Source organism: Silene latifolia, chromosome 5 (genome assembly GCF_048544455.1).
Source record: "Silene latifolia isolate original U9 population chromosome 5, ASM4854445v1, whole genome shotgun sequence".
Classification (NCBI taxonomy): domain Eukaryota; kingdom Viridiplantae; phylum Streptophyta; class Magnoliopsida; order Caryophyllales; family Caryophyllaceae; genus Silene; species Silene latifolia.
In genome coordinates, this window is record NC_133530.1 from 2,574,039 (window position 1) to 2,598,616 (window position 24,578).

The 24,578-nt window shown below is 35.5% G+C and overlaps 2 protein-coding genes across 3 annotated transcripts; one reads left to right on the forward strand and one right to left on the reverse strand.

The window, feature by feature from the left end:
• The first annotated feature begins 817 nt into the window (after positions 1-817).
• LOC141656384 (putative bifunctional methylthioribulose-1-phosphate dehydratase/enolase-phosphatase E1 1) lies at positions 818-12,678 on the forward strand. 2 transcript variants are annotated; one of them, XM_074463253.1, is made up of 13 exons: positions 818-1,175; positions 2,832-2,968; positions 3,343-3,438; positions 5,549-5,668; positions 5,878-5,967; positions 7,056-7,229; positions 7,316-7,471; positions 9,076-9,225; positions 9,325-9,426; positions 10,613-10,722; positions 10,820-10,938; positions 11,212-11,310; positions 12,483-12,678. In XM_074463253.1, the coding sequence occupies exons 1-12, from the start codon at positions 914-916 to the stop codon at positions 11,301-11,303; spliced, it is 1,608 nt and encodes a 535-aa protein (XP_074319354.1). In that variant the 5' UTR covers positions 818-913; the 3' UTR covers positions 11,304-11,310; positions 12,483-12,678. The 2 variants fall into 2 exon arrangements, with proteins under 2 accessions (XP_074319354.1, XP_074319353.1); XM_074463252.1 differs by lacking the exon at positions 12,483-12,678 and adding an exon at positions 12,115-12,417.
• Positions 12,679-17,778: 5,100 nt separating this feature from the next.
• On the reverse strand, positions 17,779-18,911 carry LOC141656385 (VQ motif-containing protein 4). Its single transcript, XM_074463254.1, has one exon. The coding sequence runs from the start codon at positions 18,746-18,748 to the stop codon at positions 17,990-17,992; it is 759 nt and encodes a 252-aa protein (XP_074319355.1). The 5' UTR covers positions 18,749-18,911; the 3' UTR covers positions 17,779-17,989.
• Positions 18,912-24,578: the final 5,667 nt, after the last annotated feature.

The following is a 24,578-nucleotide window of genomic DNA, read 5'->3' on the forward strand; positions in this document are numbered from 1 at the left end:
GGGAGGGGATGATACAGTGCAGTTGTTAATAGCAAGAAGGAGAGTTGAACTCGGGTCTACTCAATAGACAAGCAAATCTCTGCATAGGAGTCCTAATCATACTAGATAAATGAGTCGAGTAGTCAGGTTCGACCAGGATGCAAGTTAGCTAGGGGTAGTTAGTTAATTAAAATAAAGATGATTTCCATCATCCGTAGGAGTACTTGATTAAAATAATGACGATTTCTATCGTCAGTAGAATTGCCTTAAGCATAGGACAGTAGGAGTATTATTTCCATTAGAACTATTCATTATTATTAGTATAAATAGCTTAGGTTGTATTAGGAATTAATTACAGAAGTTTAATATAGAAATCTCAGAAAACGATCAAGATTTGATCACAAAATCAGATTTGAACGGTCTTTCAAATCTCGTTTAAAACAACGATTGACGTCGCTGTTTTAAGCATTTATTGACTTGAAACTCGGCGGTTTTTAGTCAAATATCGTGGTAAGTAACTGGCCTCGTCCCTCCAAACCGAGAGGCACGAGTTCGACTCCCATCCACAACACTTTTTATTTTATTTACGCTTCCGTACTCGTATCACTTACCCTTACCTTGATTGGATGTGACAATTAAACTGCAATTCGCATCGTTATAACCCAATTTTTTTAAAAAAACAAGATAATACAATGCACTACGACTTATAACCTATAGGGATTTATATTAGGACGCGCGATCCGATCCGACCCAAACCAATCCGACCCGACCTATTTACTAATCCTTGATGAGCAATTGACCATGATTCATGAAAGCATCCAATTCCACACCATGGCTAGCTTAGCTCCAACAAAAATCAATATTTTTACCAAAAGTAGCGTGAACCACAACAGAATTATTCCATTTTCTATACATTAAATACACACATAAAACCATGGCATTTGCAATTGCACCCATAACCTCACTAATAGCAAGAACACCAACACTTGCAACAAACGGATTAAAAATGTCTGCAACAACAACACAAGCATACTTAGAAGGCAAACCCGTTGAAGAATCAAAAGCTTTAATTACTGAACTATGTCGTCAATTCTATCATCTTGGTTGGGTTGGTGGTACTGGTGGTAGTATCACTCTTAAAGTTCATGATGATTTAGTCCCTAAATCTCAACAACTCATTATTATGTCTCCTTCTGGTAGTTTTTCTGTCTTTTTTACTGTTTTTGGGATTGAAAGTTTGTGTCTTTTGTGTTTGATTGATGGTTATTTGTTGTTTTGTGATGTGGGTATGCTTTTTTTTCATCTGGGTGTTGCTGTTTTTGTGTTTGATTGATGATTATTTGTTGTTTTGTGATGTGGGTGCTCTTTGTTTTCATCTGGGTGTTGCTGATTTTTGCAGTTTTTGTGTTTGATTGATGATCATTTGTGGTTTTGTGGTGTGGGTACTATTTGTTTTCATCTGGGTGTTGCTGGTTTTTGTTGTTGTTACTTGATTGTGGTTGATGATTTTGGGTGTTTGTATTGATAGAGGTTGACATTTTTTGGGTTTTGATTGAAATGGTTTGATTAAATATTGCTCACTTATGTTGATGGTAGGGTTTATGGTTTTCTGTTGTTGCTGTGCATTTGATCATGGGTCTGATGGTTGCTATGTTACTCCGACTCAGCTGCAACGGCATAGAAGTGTCAGATACAATTGTATTGATAATGCGTTTGGTCTAAAATGAAGTGTTGAAGTGTCAGAGGAACACATGATTGTTGTATTGATAATGTTTCATTTTTCTTGTTTGCCGGGTTTCAATTGGTACGACGGAGTAGTATTTATTTAGGGTGGTCAAAACGCCACAGCCGGAATGTATTCTACCACTCAAAGCCCACCTTGAAAAATCTAAGTTACTAAGATAATGCTCTCACATAGCGAGTGGCTGAGTAGATTTCAGCTTAGGAGTCATTCCCCCGTTATTTAAGGGTGTGTTTGGATAGCAAAAGTGGAGCGAAAGGGAGGGGAGTGGGAAGGAGGGAAGAGAAAGGGAGGTAAGGGAAGGGGAGGGCAAATATGATGTGGGTGTTTGGATACAATTTCCTTCCAAATCTTGCCTCTTGTGGAGAGATTTTGGTTTGCCTCGAAGGAGGGAAAATGGATCCCTCCAAATCCCCCCCCCCCCTCCATTTCCCTCCACCCTTATTTGTTATTCAAACAAGTGATTTTAAATCCCCTAATCCCCTACTCTCCCTCCCTTTCTTTTCCCTCCAAATTCCCCAATCCAAACATACCCTTAAGTGTTTGATTGATGTTGGCATTGATAATAGTTTTTTGCAGAGTGACTGCACATTCTTGTAAGTGTTTGAGGTTTGAAGGTGTATGATTTGGTTTGTTGATGTAGTTTTAGTTGGTAAAGGTTCAATCTTGTAAAGTAATTACCATCTAAGTATTGTTTTTTTGTTTCAAGGGATCATTTTCTTGCTATATCACTTTGGCAGTCTTTGGTTTTGTTTACACTGGTGCTGGTATATATGTTGTGCCAATATTCGACTAATGTACTTTAGCTAAAGATTCAATTTTTGTATCAGCTGTATATTTACCCTTTTAGACCAACGTATTAGTTCTCAGCTTTCGGTTCCACTTAAGTTTCTGTGCTAGGTTACCAGATTCGCTCAACCACGATGGTTCACGAGTATTCCTGTAGTTGTGTTTACTTAAGTCTGTATCTCATGCCGGATCTTACATATTCATATCGGATTAAGCAACCCTGATTTTGTGTTATTTGGTATTGAGTATCAACCAATTTTACAATTATGTTGATTCTGCTTGTTGTAAGTTGTAACTAATTTATGCCTTTGTGTGAGATCAGGAGTCCAGAAGGAAAGGATGATGGCAGAGGATATGTATGTCCTTTCATCAGATGGGCATGTAGTATCGGAACCAACTCAAAAACCATATCCTCATAAACCACCAAAATGTTCTGACTGTGGTCCTCTATTCATGAAGGTAGGCTCACTTGCATTCTGTTCCTTTAGCCTGTATTTCTGCTACCGTCACATTCATGGAGGCAGTAAGGTTTAAAGCCAACCTTTTAGGAATCCCTCTTTGGTTTAATTGTAAGGAATCGGTTCAATTATTACGAATCCACTGGCATTTAGTTTACACCAAACTTTAATTTTCTAGGTTTTCTAGTATTTCTCCTATAGAAATAGTTTAGTTTTCTTTAACACAAAGTAAATCCAGAATGACCTATCACTCATGCGACTCTGTCATTGACCTCATCCTTGCATTACTTTTTATTACTCACTTTGGAATCCTTTCCATGAGGTTTTGAGGTATTTAGTTGAAACTTGATGTCTTAAAATTCGCTTTTCTTATAGGCGTATCAGATGCGTGATGCTGGAGCTGTCATACACAGCCACGGGATGGAAAGTTGTCTCGTAACAATGATGGATCCAACATCAAAAGAATTCCGAGTGAGTAGTTTTTACACATACATTTAGCAATGTTAGTGGCTATTCAGTACATTCCCTTCATTCAATATGCAAGATGAAATCTTTTCTCGTGCAGATGTTATGCTTGTGGTGTTTACACTTTTTCATGTTAGTGACGAATGCTTGATATGGATTTTCTGAGTAGGATATATACCATTTGAGTGGGCCTTAGGTGTATGCCAGTCTGAGCGTTGAACATATGTTTGAACTTTGTAGAATATTGAATTGAACAAGGGTTAAATGCTTTACATGTGACCCGTGAACAATAAAATAATACTCCTAATAATTAACTACAACACCACCGCAATGCATCAAATGGTTTCCACGTATGGTGAGGCAAGGGGCGGTCGGATATGTATAACCTACTAACCTTTCCCCTAGCCCCCTAGGTGTTCCAACGCAGGAAAGCATTTTCCCGATGACTCTTACTATAAATCCTGTAAAGCTTTACATTGTCTGTGTGATACACTATAAGGAAAAAAGAAGCGCCATTTCAGTGAACCATTGTGACTTCTGAACTATAAACCAACAGAAACAAGAGAGCCTGAAATCTTAATACACCTTGAGGAGTATCAACCTGTTAGCCTTTTCAAAATGTTTTAGTTTATGTCATTTAGCCCTAAGAATCCAAAGGTGGATGTGTCGTGACTGCACATGTGAAGCACACATATTTCTGATGCTCTTCAATCAGAGAACCAAGTGATAGCATACTGAGTATAGATAAAATATACTCCCTCCAATCCCCTATTTTCTTCCCTTTGTGTTTGAGGGAGTAAATTAAGAAAACCAATAAAATTACCTAACTACCCCCATATAACCCCACCCCCAAAACCTGAATAACCAAAAACCATCAACCCGCCCCAACTCATTCCCAACTACAACCAGCACCCGACCAGCACAGGAACTCAACCCAAACCACCATCAACCAGACGGTGTGAATAAAGCTCCGGTGGCAAAAGACGAAACCGAGTTGAAGCGGCTAATCAAACACAATTGAAATCAAGATCACAAAACATACAAGTTATAGATCTCAAGAAATTTCGACATAAATTTGTTAAATTACAATCAAATCAAACGAAATTGGGTTACAAAACACACTAGTGAGAGATGAAGATGATGAAGGTGATGAAGGAGGGTGTTGGATGTTTGTTTCCCAGAGGTGACGTTCAAGGGTGTTGGGGGAGAATAGAGTGGTTGTGTGTGTTGGTGGGGGAGTAGCTGGTGGAATCAATGGCGAAAATTGACGGTGTGGGTGTTATACTCTTATGTAGGAGTATTGTCAGGGGAAGGGGAAGGGATATCGTCATATCGATGGTGATAATGAGTGGGAAATTTGAGATTGGGATCCGTTTTTCGGTGGAGGAGGGGTATATGTGGTTGTGATACTGTTGGTGGTCGGGCGTAATAAGGGTAGCGGCGGGGTAGCGGTGGCAGTGGGTGGCGGATGTGAGGTGTAGTTGTTGATGGATGTGAGTTATGTAAATGACAGTGGGTTGAGAAGATGAGATTGGGACGGGGGTATAACAGTCCATTTAGAGATAATTTATGTCCAAATAAGGAAATAGGGAAGAAAACCTGAATAACCAAATAAGGAAATAGGGAAGAAAATGGCGAATTGGAGGGAGTATAAGCTTTTGTTGATGCTCGGGATCTGATAATTTTGTATTGAATATTAACAGTCATATGGTCTATCACTCTTTCAGGTCATTAGGCTTGCTCTAAACTTGTAACTGCTGCTCTTTTGTTTATAGATTAGGGACAATGAATGTACTAAGTCGTTCTTGCCCTCGTTACCCTACATTCTCTGATGAAACATAAGTAAAAACAAAGTTAATGCTTAAAAGATGGACTATTTAGAAAACATCTTGTTTATGCTATGTTGGAACCTCTAAATAAAAGTATTTGAATCTATGTTAAGAGGAGTTTTGTAGTTAAGTTGTTGTATTACCAAAGTGAAGGCCACCTTATCTTTGGCCACTCATTAGCCTTTATCTTTGCATGTAAGGCTGTTGTTACATGGTCGTGTAGTTGATCTTGGACTTACCATCCTGGGTTTTTGACTTATTGTTGTTTGTTCCCTATTTGGTTGTAGATCACTCACATGGAAATGATTAAAGGCATTAAAGGTCATGGTTATTATGATGAGCTTGTGGTTCCAATCATCGAAAATTCTGCTCATGAACGGGATCTGACTGATGCACTAGCTGAAGCGGTAAGTTATAGAAGTTCATTATATAACCTTCCTTTTCATGTTTGTTGCTATTTATTATGGTTTTTCGCTGGTTCTTTGGCGACAATCGGATGCAATTGTACTTGGAAGTTGGAAGCCATTGCTAAAATTACTTTCCATAGTTTGTTCGAGTTTTCTGCTGTGTTACGGTAAAGATTCTAATAGCGGGGCCATAATTCATCTTTTATCAGATGGAAGCATATCCTAAAGCAACAGCGGTACTTGTCCGGAATCATGGCATTTATGTATGGGGAGATTCTTGGATTAGTGCCAAAACCCAGGTCAGCATCATAGCAGTCTCATTTTGTTATCATGTATTCTGAAACTGCTGCGCAAACGTTGCATCTGTTTTGATGTAAGGGCTGAACTTATTGGTGCTTGTAACATGTCATAGAAATAAGCACTCTGTATATGGTGCCATGTGCCAACTTAGCATCACTTTTCTTAGTAGAAGTTTGAACATTACTGGTGTTTTCAACAACTTCTGGACTCAACTTAAATCTTTTCTTTTGATAGAAACATGAAGTTATTTATCATGAGTTAAAGCCACATTTTGTATTATTAACTTAAAGCGGCGTCACACGCCAAGGCGTTCTGGCAGTTTGTATATATAACTGTATAAGGATCAATGTTAGAACTATACAACAACAACATTACCCCAGTGCCTCAATGGCTCCCGCAAATTGCGAGGTAAGGGGGGAGGGGGGGGGGGGGGCGGATGTACGCAGCCTTACCCTTGTGTTAGCAACACAAAGAGGCTGTTTCCGAATGACCCAAAGTGAAAATTGCGTCGAGAACTGCATCATAACCAAAGAGTAATGAGCCTTTGGCTCCATTGGAAATTTGGAAACCAATGTTAGAACTATATCTTTTATAATTTTCCATCTACATTGGAAACCGTAGGTTTCAAGTGAATGTTTCATAATCTAATCATTTTTTTGTGGAAGATCAGTAAATTAGTTACTAGCTTAATGGGTTTCTGATAGTTGTTAAATCACTGAAATGGAGACTGGCAGTGCACCTAATTGCTGTCCACTCTCTTTTGCGTATTATGGATCCTTGTTTCAACATCAAGAGCCTAAGACTGACTAGTCTTTGCCACTACTCTTTGGTTTGGAATAAAGCAAAATGACTCATGAAAATTGCCTGCAGTTCTGTTTATTTTAAAGTTGCAGCAATTCGTTACAATTCTTGACGCAGTTTTCATTAGGAGTCATCCTGAAACAGCCTCTCTGTCATTTTTTCACTTGTTGTGGTTGTGCTATTGCTACGCCTGCTAGGTCACCAAAATAACTCATCAAATTATCTACCGTGTCTTATATTGTGAAGTAGCAGCGATGCATTTCAATTTACATGTGTGATCTTTCAGGCTGAATGCTACCACTACCTATTTGATGCTGCCATTAAACTAAATCAAATGGGTTTGGATTGGTCTACTCCAACTCATGGCCCTCTAAAGAGTGTGGCTGGAGTTTCAAGAAGTGAAAATAGAGCTGTATCGGCTAAATCGGGGACTTTGGGCTCGAACTCTACAGAGCCTCCGGTAAGGTTTTCTTATACATCTACTTTCAAGTTGACATTTACTTTCAAGTTGACATTTTTGCTCACTATTGGCAAATCATTTTGCAGCGTTGCATTGTTCTCGACATTGAAGGAACTACAACTCCAATATCGTTTGTTACTGATGTTCTGTTCCCCTATGCTCGTGCGAATGTGGGAAGGCATCTAACTTCTACATATGAGACTCCAGAAACTCAAGAGGATATTAAGCTACTGCGTTCACAAGTAATAGTTCGCTTTCTCTTTTTTTTTTTTTCTTTTTTTTTTTTTGCAAAAGATTATCATTTCATTTCAAAATATTGAAAGGAAATTACAATTTGCAAAAGAGCTAACCACTAAAGAATACTACAAATCTTAAAGAATACTACAAATCTTAAAGAATACTACAAATCTTAACCACCTAGAGAAGGAACTGACTATTAAGACTATCAAGAATCATTCCTTGATCAAATTTAGAAGCTTTAGTAAGTAATCTAATAGCTACTAGGAACTTGATCTTGTAAATGATCTCCACAATATCCCTCCTTTTCTGTTGAAAGATCCTATAATTGCGTTCCAGCCAAAAGTTGATGAACCACCGCTGCAATAGAAATGCAAAACCAGACCTGCCTCCAACCTTCCTTCTTTTGAAACACAAGTCTGGTTGACAGTATCTGAGTAAGATCAGAACCAGAGCAACCAAGTTGCATCCAGTCCAGTATACCAGTCCAAACGGAGGAAGAGAAAGAACAGGAGAAAAATAAGTGAGAATGAGACTCTTCATGCTGCTCATAAAGACTGCATCTGTTAGCAAACTGAAATCCCCATCTCTGAAGGTTATCAACCGTGGCTAAGAAAGACTGAGCAGCCATGGAACACACAAGACGATGACTAGGAATAATACCAGAACTTCTCAGACCCTTAATCCAGTCCCCTGCAGGATCTGAGTTTCTCAGAGACCGTGTAAATAATACCTGGCTTGATGGCAAGACCCTTAGCCCAGCTGTTTAACAAGAAGCTAGCCTGCTGAATCCCACCTGCCTTAGCAAGAAGAAAGTCCCTAGCTTTAATAATTCCTTTTAGACTAGAAGAAAAGTGATCCCTAGAGGCAATAAACCAGATATCCTGCTGTTGAAGGGTATAAGCAGAGTGCCATTTAGCCCATATACCAGTAACAGGAGAGGAGAGCTTCCAGATCCATTTAAGCAGAAGAGAGATATTCCATAAATTAACATCCTTCACATTGAAACCACCACTGTCCCAAGGGGAGCAGATGTGCTTCCATTTCATGGAGACCATTTTCCTACCACCGTCCACACACCCCCAGAAGAAATCCTTGCACAGCTTATTGATTTGCTTAATAATCTCAACATGAAGCAGGACACTAGAACTCCAAAAAGTCCCAAGACCAAAAACCACTGAGTTGTTCGCTTTCTCTTCTTAATTCATTGGTTGTAATCAAACCTTTTGTGGACCTTCCAGATATTTTTGCTGATGAATTAACTTAGCTAGATACATGTTTGTTTTGTGTCGCCTTAGATTTGTTTCTTCAAATTGAAAGCACAGGCTTATGATTATATCTCGGCCTAAATGTTTGCTTGTTTCGGTTATTCTATGGAGCTAGTTTATCATAATTTATAGAGCAACACGGCACCACGTTTCTGATCATTTGGATTTGATTTTAGGGATTATGCACCTTTTGAATATGTGTTTTCTATCCTCGTTTTTTTTTTCCACTCCTACTTGGGGCCAGAGTGATTTGAGTAGTTTGCTCATTATTATTTTTTATTTAAATAAGTACTCCATGGATCATATAAACATTTCTAATGTGGAAATACAATGCATTACAGATTCAGGAAGATCTGGAAGCAGGTGTTGCAGGTGCCGTTCCTGTTCCTTCTGAGGATGAAGGGAAAGAGAAGGTTGTTGCAGCTTTGGTTGCTAACGTTGAAGCTATGATCAAAGCTGACCGAAAAATCACTGCATTAAAGCAGCTCCAGGTGGCTGAAAATTTCTAAAAAATAAATATACGGAGCATTAATTTGTGTGTTTTTGCTTATAGTTGTAATTCTGAAATACGATGACAAACGTTTTACCAGGGTCACATCTGGAGAACTGGATTCCAGAATAATGAACTGCAAGGTGTAGTTTTTGAGGATGTACCAGAAGCTCTTGAGAGATGGCATGCTTCCGGCATAAAGGTTGGTTCTTGCCACTACTTTCTTTACAGTTTATATGGCCGATCGTTAGTTAAGCTTGCTTTGCTAGTGTCTCGACTCTAATGCTACCATGAGGGCAATTTACTTTCTTCTTCTGCCTCCCTTAGAAGAACATGTGCGAAAGACGCAACCAGATTTAAGATCATATAACATTGGTCTTATGTTGAATTTATGTTTGCGAAATCTTTTGCATAGTAGGTGTACACTGGGCTGGGCTGCCAATTTGTGGCCCAGGCCTGGCACTTAAAAAGGGTCGGGCTGAGCTCCATAATGTCTGCCCCATGCCCGGCCCATATAGTGTTCTTTAGTGTTTTTTGCGGGCCAAGCCGGGTTGGGCTGGAGATTTGGGGCACTGGCCCGGTCCGGCTAGAGGGACGGGCTGGGCTGGCACGCTGGCTGGCTGGGCTAGAAAAAACTGGTCCACTGATGTGGGCTGGGCCGAGCTGGCCCGCACCATTGAACAGCTCTAGTACTAGATGCTGATGATCAGAATGCAGTCTTCATAGTAACCAACATCACTGGCTTGAACCGACAGTAGCACTACGCCAGTGCCACAAACAATCTAGTGAACATTAAGTCTTGCTTTAGACCGTCTGAAATAAGACGGACCAAATGTCACAATTTTTTTTAATAGAATGTAAACATTTAATGACAAAATGTTATAACTTTGATTTTGGCACAAAGACCAAGGAAAGAGGAAGGGGACAATTAATAAATGATAAGTGGAACAAATTGAGTGTGAATGATCAAATTGTTCATCAAGTTCATTCTTAAAATAGAAAGGACAACAATTGACTGAGACACCCCAATATGGAAAAGGACAACAAATGACCGGGACAGAAGGAGTAACATTTTATCGTAAAATGGCTACATTTGGTCTGTCTTATTTCAGACGGGCTGAAATAAGAATTTGCGTCTAGTGAATTATTTTGTTGTATATGATCATATTTCAAAGCCAGAGAATAGTGAGTCTGGGTATGGAAATATTCACTGGCTTGTACAGTTGTACTGTAGCTGGTAACATTTCGTCTGAAGTAGGACTGCTAGTAGACAACTAGACATGGTCTATTTACAGTCGACGTCCACCCATACATTCACTGTCATTGCAACTTGCTGTGCTTCTTTAGCCATTGATGTTTGTTTGTATTTTCTCTTTTGCTTGATCTAGGTTTATATTTACTCCAGTGGCAGCCGACTTGCGCAGAGACTTCTCTTTGGGTACACCAAATTTGGCGATCTTCGGAAATATCTATCAGGATTTTTCGATACTAATGTTGGGTACGAACTGTGTTCTTGATCCCTTACACATCGGCCCATCTTATGTGACCAATGGCTCCTGCAACAGTTGCTAAAATTTATTTGTCTCAACCTGCAGGAACAAAAGAGAGACACGCAGCTACATCGAAATCTGTCAGTCACTAGGGGTAGATAACCCGTCACAGATACTATTTGTTACCGACGTCTATCAAGAGGCAACTGCTGCCTTCGCAGCTGGTAATTCTCTATCCATAGCTACTCCGTTGGCCCATTAATATGTAAAACTTAAGAAATGAGTTAGAATAGGGGACACAGTTGCTATAATAGTCATATACCTAATATTCAGTTATTCACACAATAAGATACAGGTGTCATTCGTATTTTACGCTTACGGGAGTATATGAGAGCGAGCCCTTACCGATTACCTATCAACCCGACCAACTTAGTCTCGATTCATAGCTCTAAATAGCCTGACCTCGTTAATTTTGCTATGGATTTTTATCATTTCAGGCCTTGAAGCCGTAATTTCTGTGCGTCCTGGAAATGGACCCCTCCCTGATAACCATGGGTTCAAGACAGTGAATTCCTTCGCCGAGATATGAAGCTTTAGTAAGTTTATATCAGTTGGCCATTAAACGAGTACGATTTCAAATAATAAAAAGAATTAATTTATGTACAATTTAAATTATTCAACGATGAAACTTTCTTTATTAGCATCACCACAAGGTCCACGTCTCCACTCTCCACGACCCTTGGAAGGTCTTTCGAGATAAAACTGTGCAGGTTTTGAACCCCGCCCCCCTTGGTGATACTCGACTACTCGTCTTAGCTCGCTGTTATCATTAAGTCATTATGGCCAAAAGCATACCGCTTTTCGGAACTTTTTTTTTTAGTATCTTCCAAAAAATAATTTGCAAAGATGGACATGATAAGCTCATCACAACTTCTTTAGTTTGTTGCCTCTCCTTTGCTTCATTCATTCACAACAAAAAGTTTTGTTTCTTTTCATCTTTTTTCGCCACCTTGATGGGTTTTTAATGTTTACTTGCGTTCGCATTTTTATTCTTTTGCTCTTTAAATCTTTCTTTTTCTCTATATCTTTGGATGGAATTTAAAGAAACAACTTTTTTTCGCTTTTATAATCTCTTTTGTCGAAATTTTGGATAAGATAATTTACGTTATTAAATTTGATAACTTTAAATATTTGTCGTCGCATTCAAGATGGGGTTGCTTATATTTGAGCATATAGACAAATCATATCAAATTTTTTTTTGTCAAATTGTAGATCATTGTATGTTCCCTAATCATTTCTTTTGTAGGATTTTTTTAATTAGCTTTTCTTTGACATTTGGATTACTGATTATGTCATTATGGTCTAATATTAATCATTATCTTGATTTGCTTTCTATTTAGGCTTAGTTTACAGCTTGCACCACAAAAAAAATATCGGATGATTATGTTCGAAATGATGAAAAAAAACGGAAATTAAGAAAATTATGGATGAGACGGCCTCAAAAGCGATGATGTCGGGATACCCTCGTATAATACTTGGTGATGTGGATTTAACTGTTTTTATAAATAATACGGAGTATCTGTTATTTTTATACTCCGTATATGTTTGTGTTAAAGAGTATTTTGCGACACTGCCTCAATATACTTTGGAATTTAAGATGGTTTTAACAATTTAAGACGGTGTTTACGGTAATACTCAATTATTGATATGTTCTGATATCTGATGCGGGTCATTGGCTCACGCGATATTTTTTTTTTTTTTTTTGAAGGGGGAAGGTCCATCACTATAGCTTGCTGGTTCGGCCTTCATGTGTCGCCATGCATTGCACTACTGCACGAGCTGACACACCTCTCAAAAAAAAAAAAAAAAAAAACTCAATTATCTCTACGAGTGTTTGATTAATAAGACCGTAACATCTTGTATGACGATCTTATTCTATAATATGTGAATTCAGATGCATAAAATGCCAGCGATTTTATTGACTATTAATTAAATGTTTAGTCAAACTGGTTGTTGCTAGCCTTGGACTAAATCTGTTGAACTTTTAAACTCTCAGTTTATCTTTTTGTTTGAAACCATTTCATATCATTGTCAACTTGTGAATGCATGGGCCGTCTGTCTTGAATTTTAAAATACAAGATATTTTGAGCATATTGTTTTTTTTTTTTTTAGACAACTGTGTACTATTGTCACATATATATACGTTTAAAATATCTAAAATTCGCCAATTAATCGGTTTCATATTAAGATTATTTGAGATCGATTCATTATAGTGTAAAATTACATGGTTAAACTCTAGAACAATCATTGTAACCCTATTTTTTGTAAGACAAAATAATAATACAAATTGTTGTGTAAGACCACTTTATCTAGAAGATTAACCCAATAACTAAAAGCCCAAATAAATTAGTTAATAAACTTGTAGAAAATTATTTTATTTTGAGAACCTAAAATTTTATATTGATAAATTATATATTTAGATATGTTAGTTTTCATCATAAAATGCCGGGTCGTTAAAATAAAATTAAACTATAAATAAATTTAATTGTTTTGTTTGAGCTTCTCTCCTTTTGGGTCAGTCTTATGCTATTGGACGGTCCTATAGAAGAGTTGCTGTAATAATAATTTCAGCTCAATTACGTATATTACTAAGTAAATACGGAGGAATATTTTATGATTTCGGTCTAGTTCACTTCCCGATCAGGTAGATACGGTTGTCTCAATAATGAATACATAACATTTCGCAAGGACGATTTATAAAAGGAAAAACTACTATCGTATAACATTGAATAATTCTAATTGGTGTCATAATCGGACCCCATTTGGCAAGTGTGACTTAACTTCTACAAGTCTAAGACCAAAGGAAGCCTAGAGAAGAAGAATTTAACCATCTTATTAATAAATTAAAAAAATCAACTGATCGGGCATATTCAATTTAATATTAAAACGATTCAAATACAACCCACTTAAATAAATAGAACAAGATTTTTACTAGATCATATGACTTCAGCTTTTATTTAATTATTTTACTTACTCCGTTTTAAGTTAAAGACTAATATATCCGTCTTAAATGGAATTTATACAGCAAGACCATGTTGTAAGACTTGGATTTCAAACTCAATCATAATCAAGCAAGTCATTGTCAACAATGTGTTAGCCAGTAAGAAAGCTTGGCTTAGTCTTCAAATAGGTCAAAAAGGACTGCTTAACTAAGAAGACTAAACATTAAACAACATCCCTCCCAACTTTCCTTAGACTTTAAAGCTAATTTTAAAATTAAATATTGCATGCAAGCAAACAACTCTAACTTCAACAAGCTTGCTTGCCAACCACCTTCTTCATTTTCATTCATGACTTCAAAATCTTAAACAAAAGCAATATTTTGTAGAAAAAAAAAAAACATGCAAAGAAATGGATCAAATTGGTATTGAGGTGGTTCATTCACATCCTTTCATGTGGCCAGCTTTGCCTATTTTGCCTAGATGCTTTGCTACCAGCCTAGCTTCTTACTCCTCTAGCTACATGACTTGTACCATGAAACTCTTATTTAAAATGGTTATAAGCAGTGGCGAGTCTAGGATTTTGATTTCGGTGTAGCAAAATATATACTCAAGGTAAAATGTATAGATAATTAGTGCGAAAGTAGTAAATTTTGGTGTAGCAAATCACAAAATTCTAACCGAATTTTTCGCCTTTGGTGTAGCGGCTGCGACACCGAAGACCTTAGTGGCCTCGCCCCTGGTTATAAGCGTGAAACGGATATAAATTCATATACCCAGTTCAATTCAGTTCACTTTAGATATTTTCAGCCTGAAAAACACAGGGCCTTAGTAATGGACATTAGTTAGGTAGATACTTCCTCCGTTTCATTGAGTTCTTTACGTAAAACGAATATAAATTCATATACCCAGTTTAGTTTAGTTCAACTACTTTTAGCCAGAAAAAACAGGGCCTTAATAATGGACATTAGTTAGGCAGATATATGTTTTCAGATCGGTTTATTACGCTTGATACGGTTTTAAGATGGACTTATTATTTAACCATTGATCATTTTCAAAAATATATCACTATCGTAAGTTGTTAGATCATCTTTATATTAATTTGTTTACCAAAAATACAGTTAATGTTTGAAAACTTTCAATGTTCTGATTTTTTCAATGTGTGGCTAGTAAACGACTCAGACACAATATGGGAATTTGTCAATATTCAACAAAAAATTCCTGATATGTTCGTTTCAGGTGCACGTTAAAAAACTTATATAACGAGACATTTATTGCTAGATTCGACCTATCAATGTACTCAAATTAATAGTAATATAGTTGTAGTTATATTTCAACAATCAATGTATTTATCTTTTGTACTAATTAAAAAGTGAAAAAAGTCATTTTCTATGGTTAAAGATAAATTTACAATTGTTGACACATAGTGTACTTAAAGTCATAGTACCAAAAAAATCTACTGAAACACTCAAAAACAGAGAAAGAATTACTATGCACCAATTTCTGAACTTGTCATGAAGCTAATAGAGTGGGGACAATACCAACACACATCCTCTCCATTTCTTCTTCTCTCCATTTCCTTCCATTTCCTTTTAACGGTCCGGATCATATTTTAGAACGATCTAATGACGCAAGTAATTGATGAGATAAATGAGGAATAATAATATAATATATGATTGTGAGAGAAAATGGACAAGAAATGGAGAGAAGGAAATGGAGAGGATCCTTGCTCGGACAATACCAACCAGGCATCAGCCTTGAGTGAAGTGTCCAAGAGTCCATCACTTACCAGTCCGTCTTGTTTCAGATCGCAATAAGACCTCTCACAAGTGAAAAGCACATGGGTGGTGAGACCGCAATAAGACCTCTCGCAATAAGACCGCAATAAGACCTTCATGTGCTTTTCCACTCACACCCTAAATGGGTTTTTTCAGAGAGGAAATGGTATCCGTCTGATAATTTCAGACGGATATGACGGTCTGAAATAAGAATTTGTCCCCACTTAATTTCATGAGAATACGGAGTACTACATTTCACTGCACCATTATACAACAAAACAATTTTGAGAGTGAAGTTGAATAGTGTAAAAAAAAAATGTGCTCAATATCTTTTTTTTTTTTCTTTTTGGGTTTTTTTGGAAAATGAATTTGCGTCACGAGATGGAACTTAAAAACCGTTGTATTGGGGTACTCGGTACATTTGTACAAGTTCTTGACTAAGATTGTTGTATGAGTGCCGATTGTGAAACGAGGGCAAATCATCGAGATTACTAACAGACTTGTTATTTAGTTGATCCAATGAGATACACTAGTTTCACTGAATGTGCATTATATACGAGAAGATGGTATTGAAATTCAATATCACTCAGCAACATTGACGAGCATATATCATCTGATTTACTTAACCAAATTATTATTTAGTTGATCTAACATAAGATACACCGGTTTCACTCAACAAAGAATGCATTTGTATTTTATTCCAATTTTTTCTACCAATATGTATATAGAACAATAAATGCATTCAAAATTTTACTCTATTTTTATCGAATCTACATTATATATTGAAAAATATTATTGAAATTCAGTAACACTCAAATGACAACATATCGTTATTATTTTCTCATTACACATCAAAAACACTCCATAAGTTTCTTCCAACCCCACCTGCCAGTTATTATCCATATGATAATAATACATTGTTACATTATAGGAAAATTTTCTGAAATTTGTAAATAGAAAATTTGAACAAGACATGAATTAAATTAATTTTAGCAAATACCAATGTTAAATAGGAAAATGGCTAAATTAAATTTGTCAGATGATATTAATTACCAAAGTTCTAAATTTGGACTCATGTCACTATCAACAATAGCTCTATGACTCAGAATGAGAGGGCTTTTCATAGAAAATAGTTGTACTCCTATTAATTTGTACAGAACAACTGCTGTTCTCTGCTCCAAAAGATCCCCACCAAATTTATATTTTAAAAATTCTACTTCAAAAATCAAAATATAGAGGTGAAAAAGTTGAAATATTGAGTGCAATAACTTTAAAATTTTAAAATATGGATTTTTTTTAGATTGATATTGCCGACGATGAAATGTACTTTGTCAGTCAATATGTGACAACGTAATTTAATAATTTAATAATTTAAATTTCTATTTTGAGTAATAGGGTACATTTTGGTGCTCAAAAATCCCTTTTATCACTCAATTTTAAAGCGGACTGATAATATCGACAATGAAATGTACTCTGTCACTCAATACGTAATAATGTTATTTTAATAACTTATTTCTCTAGATGTATCTTAAGTGACAGAATACATTTTAGTGCTCTAAAATCCCTTCTGCCACTCAATTTTGCCAAAACGGAAAACAAATATTTAGAATATTTGAGTTTCCCAATCGCAAAATTGAGTGGCAGAAGGGATTTCCGAGTAGCATTAGTAATGAGCCAATGCTCCTTTTTAAATTGCACACACATCTAGAAGAAAGGAGTAATAATAAATGGTTATGCAAACCTCATATTTATTCTCTAAGCCCAAATTGTGTTAAAGGAAAGCTCCATTGAATTTCAATTGGAAAAAAAAGGTACTTTCCCAAAATAAAGTCTAAAAAGGATCTTTATCAAGTGCATTACTTATTTACATTGCTTAATTGAAGTGAAATTTTACAAGCAACAAAATAATGATTACAATTTTAAATGTTTACCTAGCATTCTAATTTTAACTTTTCGAGTGTCGATTAATTCAGGGGCGGAATCAGAAATTCAATCCGAAACTAAATTTATGTAAAATAATGCAAGTTTAGTCTATGGAATAGTTTACCAATTGACCCCAAATCAACTACAATTATGCAAATATAGTAAACAGTAAATATAAATTCTTGTTTAAGACGGACATATTAATCGTAAATCAATCAAATCAAACCAACCTAAAACCAATCACTTCTTATAGATCTCTTTTTTTCTTTTTTTTTTAACAAAATTAATATCACATTTCGCTCAAATAAATCAAGATTCACATAATCAACATTCAACAATCTTTATAATTATATTTATATTTATATTTATATAATACTCCAATATACTTCCATTTCATTTCATAAATATAAAAACTACCCAAATCACATTAATCCCCAAATGTTACAATTACAACAATTCCAACAACAACAACAACAATTTTTTTTTAAAAAAGTAGTACCAACCTTAAAAAATGAGCTTACACAATCTCATCCCCGACTCACTGATTGACTCGTTTGCCAGGTCTATTATTATTACTACGGGTCAGAAACCCGGGGAGACGAAAGCGGAAACAAAGGCAACAATTTCGGGTTCGAATCTCGAGGCGAAGGATGCAAATAAAACCCCTTCTCCGCAATAGCTTTCTCTTCTTCTTCAACCGACGACGAACTAGTAATTTGTGAAGTAATCGATGGCGATGATTTATCGAATGTATCGATAACTAATGGCGTTACTGGACTTAAAGTCAACGACGGAAAATCTAACAAACTTGGTGATAACGGATAATTATTATTACCACCACCACCATTAATGTGATTAAAATGATGATAATTTGAATGATTTCGCGGCGAAAACGATGAAGATGATTGATTAGAATGATAATTAGAGGGTAATGGACTGATCATCATGTTTTTAAGAGAACTGTTACGACGTTCGTAGAGTTTGAACCCGGGTTTCGTACTCGTTGTTTTGACTGGCGGAATAACATAGCTATGTTGTTGCGTTTGGTGGTGTTGCTGTTCGAGATGATTAATTTGTTTTGGGTTCGGGTCGGGTTGTTTTGGGTCGGGTTTTGGTTTAGGAGAACCGGTAAGCATTTGAACGACTTGTTTGAATGAAGAAGTGTCTGCTGTGACGAAAGTAGTTGGGTATGGGCTATTTGGGTCGGATCTAGTAATTGGTATTGGCCCATGATTAGGCCCATTTGATGTGGTTGAGCTTCCATGGCTAGATGGGGAGTTGAGAGGAGAATGGTGGTGAGTTTCTATGTCTTTGAATTTTGAGGTTATTTCCATGGAGATTTGTGTGTTTGAGGTTGGTGAAGAAGGAAGAATGGATGAGTTTAGTGAGGGAAGAAGGGGGAAGTGTGTGTTTGTGTGTTGTGGAAATGTGGACTTTGTGCTAGTATGTCATATGGTTATGGACTCATGTGATAGTGTGCTACCACTTTTTATTTGAATTCTAACAAGTGAGTGATTATGAGTTTAAATGGAGTTTTAGATTCGGTTCGCTGGTCTCTCTTATGACGGATATAAAAGATAGCAATAGTTCTCATTTGTGACGGTGGAGTATGAGTTTAAATGGAGTTTTAGATTCGGTTTGCTGGTCTCTCTTACGACGGATATAAAAGAAAGCAGTAATTCTCATTTGTGACGGTGATATTCGTCGCATGCTTATGACGGGTACCGTTTCCTCTTATAAAATGCCCATTGAGAGGTGAGTGAGAAGCACATGGAGGTGCCCCACCTTGTCCCCTCTCCCTTTTTATGGGAGGTCACAAGCTCGTGACGGGACTAGCTGAAAAGATAGAAACGGGTTAAATGACATTTTATTTGGATAGACAAGTAAAATCTGCTTTTGTCTTATGTATCGGATCTAATTTGTTTTAAGTTTTAAAACAAATATACATGTCTTAAAAAGAACAATTGGTCTCCCTTGTGACGGGTTACTATTTGTGGCGGATATTTTGTGAGATAAAATGGTAACAAAATGGGTTAGTGGAGAAAGGGGACCACATGAATAGTGTTGCAGAGAGAGAAAAAGTGGGTACTTTGTGAGGTAAAATGGTATCCGTCACTCAAAGTGACGGATATGTGCCGTCACAAACAAGAATTTGTGTAAAAAGAATTAGGGTAGATTCTGATATTTTATACTCTCTTCGTCTTGGTCATTTATTTTTTACCTTTGATTTTGGCACAAAAACCAAAAAAATAGTAGAGGACAATTATTTGACGACAAATGGATCAAATTCAGTGTGGAAGATCAAATTGGTCATCAAAAACATTCCTAAAATAAAAAGAATAATTGACTAACATACCCGAAAATGGAGTAGGACAATAAGTAAACAAATGACCGGAATGGAGGGAGTACGTAATTTTGGTTTATTTCAGTTTAAATTAGTTCAACTTTATTCATTGGTTTTAGTTAATTAGTTTAGTTCATTTCAATTTAATTCAGTCCGAAAGAAATCGACTATACCAGATTAATTACTGATTAAATCACATTATCTTATTTGTTTACTTGTTCATTGTCTTCATATTAGTTGTAGACTTTGGTTTTATTGTTGTTGAGATCGTCCAAAATATCCATCTAATGTCGTTTGCTTTGATATCAATTTGATAGAATCTCTACATTGTTTACATTTTTGCACTTGGTCAAATAATATCTTCCCTCTACTTATTACTTAATTAGTGAAGATAATAAGACTTTTGAAATAGTTAATTTATTTTATTTAAACCATGACAATAAGGATTAGTAAGCTTTTGACCTTGTATGAGAAATTCTCGAACACTATGTTTTGTCTGAAACGTATATTAGACTCTCTTTTTTATGACGAGTGGACTTGCAGCCGCTATTATTTATGTGCACTGGACAAATCCTCGGATATGCAAAATATGAATAGGTCACTCGATAATAATCTTTAAAAAGGTAATATAAGACTAATACTCCCTCCATTTTTCTATTTTAACCATATTTCTCTATTATATATGAGGTATATTTTAATAAAACGGATAATTCACGCGGTACCCTTGAAGTTTGCCACTTTTGCACGAAATACCCAAATTTTTTATCCGAAAAACTTAAAGAGGTCATAACTCGTGTTTACGAGTTCAGAAAGTGACGTTTTTTTTTCCAAATTGCTTATCTTTCCGAGAACTACAATTTGGAAAAAAAAATTGTCGCATTTGGATCCGTTGCTAGGAGTTATTGTTCGTCAAAGTTTTTTCGAGCGAACAAACTTTGAGTGATCATATCTCTTGGTCACGAGTTCTAAGCTCGTCAATTTTTTTTATCAAATCATAGTTCTCGGAAATATAATCGATTTGAAAACAAAAAATTTCACTTTCTGATTTCGTAAACACGAGTTTTGGCCTGTTTAAGTCTTCCGGATCAAAAATTTGGGTATTTTGTGCAAAGTGACAAACTTTAAGGATACCACGTGAATTACCTATTTTGTGTCTTCTAAGGTAAGAAACATACAATTGGATAGGTGATTTTGAAATTATAGCCTCACAATGTTTGAAAATTGATAAATCCCTAATCATACATTTAGTAATGGGTTGTGGGGAACATAATGAAAGCCATATGAAGAAAGTGGTAAAAGGGTCAAAAAAGAAATTGGGTAGATTTTTAGTGGAAATTTTATTTGTGGAATAATATATAATTGCTTGCAATATTCTCCTTTTTTTTTAACCAAGCACCTCCCTAGTGGATTGCGTCACTACGTAATGTACTAATGTTCGGCTTGACACTTTTTAGATGGTACTTAGTAAAATTGAATTTTTGTCAATGATTTAATTTTAATATTATCCGATTAAGTACACATTTCGAGTTGTTTAGATTATAAGGGGAAAAAAATTAACTTATACGTTATATAGGTATAATACCCTTTCTCGTTCAGTCATTGTGATTACTAACAGGATAACTGATGTGATTAAAGTGTTTTCGAATTTTGCTGTTATGAGGGGTGAGGAAGTTTGATGGTATTGGAGATAAGATGTCGATAATTACTCAACCATTTATGTGCATTAACTCGACCTATATACTAACTTAGGCCATGTTATTTTGAGCTAAAAATAATTGAATTAAATTGAAAATGAGTTGAACCGTTGAAATGAGTTGAAATGGTGAATGAATCTGAACAGAAGTGAAGTAAGCTGGGCTAAACGGAATGAAACTGATTTTACATGAAGTGAACAGAACCGATCTGATCTAAAATGAGTTAAAATTAAGCTGAAAAGAATATGACCTTAGTTGGTTGGTTAATATATAAACCTAACTCGTCCGACGCGTTTGACAAGTTGTAACCCGATTACAACAATATTTTATTCATAGTATCCTTTAAGCCAAGAATTTGGTAATAATAAAAAGAAAAGACAATGAACATATTCCACAAAAGCATAAGTGAGTACCTCGAATCCTAAATAAAATGACCTAACTGAGGAAAATCTAATCAAAATTCCACTAAATGGGCCTTATTATTCCAAATACAATTTGGCTTGTCCGTTCATAATCATGTTTGAAAAATGGGAAAGAGGAATGCCAAAGAATCAAGTTCTTTGTCATGTTGAAAGGAGGAAAGTAAATGCAGGAGTGCAATTTATACAACACATTAAGTGATTTAAGCCTAATAAAATCAAAGGAAAAAATATTTAATACGGAGATATCTGTCTTAAAATCAAAACGAGACAAATATTACCTCAATTGAACATTTAAGATAAATCTTTTGCTTTATCATATGCATTTTGCTTTTGTCTTATTCATACTATTTCACCAGATTTAAACTTAAGACGGATAACCCTTTCGAGGTTCCGGCTGTTTCCTACTTGATTGATTCAGCGAATAAATCGCCTCCTTCTTAGACACCTGTCTTAAACAAGAATTTGTCCTTTTATCAAAACATGAAATGATCTAAGCCTATAAAATCAAAGGAAAATAACACTTAATTGAAAGAAATATGCGCACCCATTTTGTAAGCAAAAGTTTACAAAAGTGTTATTTTTTCTATCATGGTACTTTTATAAGCAAAGTTTTGCTCCATTATGCTTAAATGATATGGAGTATTTGGCATTAATCAACTTCAAGCAATGACATCCCTTAATTTCAATTGATTAGAGAATAAATTTAAACTCAAATTATGAGCATCATTTTGTACGGTTAATTAATGATAAAATCAATTTTTCTAACGTATATTCTTAAGACACACATTAAGAACTCAATCAAAGAAATATTCACAAAAATGTAATCATTAAATATTATAAATATATGTTGATAAATTAATTTCTCATGATACATTCTTGTAAATCTTTCTTTAGCTTGGTTCTCATGATATATTTTAGTAAAATTCTATTTGGTAAAACTAATTGAAAAGTTTGCTGGAAGTGAAAAGATACCTATAATTGAAAACTAACTGAAATTTGGAAAAAAGCTGATAAGGGAGTTGATTATATAAAAATGTTCAACAAACTCATTAAAAGGGTAGCGGGTAAAAATATATAAAAGGACATAATAAGTAATTAATATTATAAGTTGAAGGGGTAGAAAAGTACGATAAAAAAGATCAAATCACTTATTTCTCACATGCTACCCTAGGTAACATTTCATTTCAATTAGCTTAACTTATTTGGTTAAATAAGCTACTTGTTTGTCAAATACTTGCACAAAAATAAGCTACTTAAAATTTTGGTTAAATAAACTATCTGAAATGTCTTGCCAAACTGACTCCAAAATTGAATGTAATAGCACATTTACTTTTTGTCAAGAAAAGATTAATATTACCTACATTCAACCTTAATCACTCTAAAATATATTAAAATAGTTTTGTTTACTTTTCTAATCAACTAAAATAGTTTTGTCAAGACAAGATGAATGTCTTTTATTATTCATTCAATCTTAATGTGATTCAATTCAAATACTCGTAAATATCTAATGGTATTCATTTTTTTCGTAATTATTTGAGTTAGACCCTGTTATTTTAAGCTTAATTTTAGGTCATTCACTTCAGTTCAGCTCTATTTAATTCAGTTCATTTTACTTCAGTTCAGTTCAATTCAGCTAATGTCTTCACAAATTTTACTTTAATTTACTTCAGTTCAGTTCATTTCAACTCTTTTCCGCTGAAAAGAAGAAGGCCTACCCTTTCCTGGCATGAGATTAGTAGCTAAGAAATGCTGGAAAATTTATGATAATTCAATTTGTTTATGTCATACTAATATTAACATCTTATCTATGACTTATACAAGTAGAAAGTCATACTCAAATTCTATCAAATAGTGATTGATTTAGGTACGTAGAGTAGAGGTGATCATGGGCCGGGCCAGTGCGGGCTTGGGCCGGGCCTTTCTATCCAAAACGGCCCATTTGTGTGGGCTGGGCTGGGCCGGGCCAGATGCGTGGGCTTATTTGACAAGCCCAAACCCGGCCCTTATGGGCTAATTTGGGCTTTTCGGGCCCTAAAATTTATGACTTACCTTAGAAAATAATTAGCATAATACCTTCAATTACTACTTTGAAAACATACGTAGTTTATAAAATTGTACAAAATATGATGAAATGCTTATGAATTGCTCTCCAAAATAAAATAAAGACAAACACCCCCACTTTAGAATGTTTAATCATGCATTCGTGATATGATTTATGTTATATACACATTGTTTTATAAATCTAAAAAAATATACTTGAGTTTTTAAAAAGGTGTTTATAACTTAAATACTATTTTAATAGGTTTTATAAAAAAAATATTCATTTATTAATAAATATGGGCCGGGCCGGGCCAAAATTTGGGCCGAATGCTTGGCCCAAACCCGGCCCAAAAATATGTTGGGCCTTTTTGGGCCAGCCCATGGGCTTTGTTGGGCCAAAACAAAAGGCCCAAGCCCTTCTAAAAAGCGGGTCGGGCCGGGTAGGGCCAATGTGCTTGGGCCATTTGATCAGCTCTAACGTAGAGGATTCTATGATCTATATAGTGGTTAGTTAGTTGCCAAAACACTTGTCATAAACGTGACTAACCTCCTTAAATTCAGCTTATATACTTCAATTCATGTTAATTAATTGTAGTGAAAAGGGTAGTTGACGTAATATACATGGTCAATCAGAAAACAATGGGGTATGGATTAATTGTAGAAG

Coding starts and splice junctions, on each gene's coding strand:
- LOC141656385 (XM_074463254.1), bottom strand. CDS start 18,748: ATGGAAATAACCTCAAAATTCAAAGACATAGAAACTCACCACCATTCT.
- LOC141656384 (XM_074463253.1), top strand. CDS start 914: ATGGCATTTGCAATTGCACCCATAACCTCACTAATAGCAAGAACACCA. Junction 1,176..2,831: donor CATTATTATGTCTCCTTCTG/GTAGTTTTTCTG, acceptor GTGTGAGATCAG/GAGTCCAGAAGGAAAGGATG. Junction 9,427..10,612: donor GGCATGCTTCCGGCATAAAG/GTTGGTTCTTGC, acceptor TGCTTGATCTAG/GTTTATATTTACTCCAGTGG.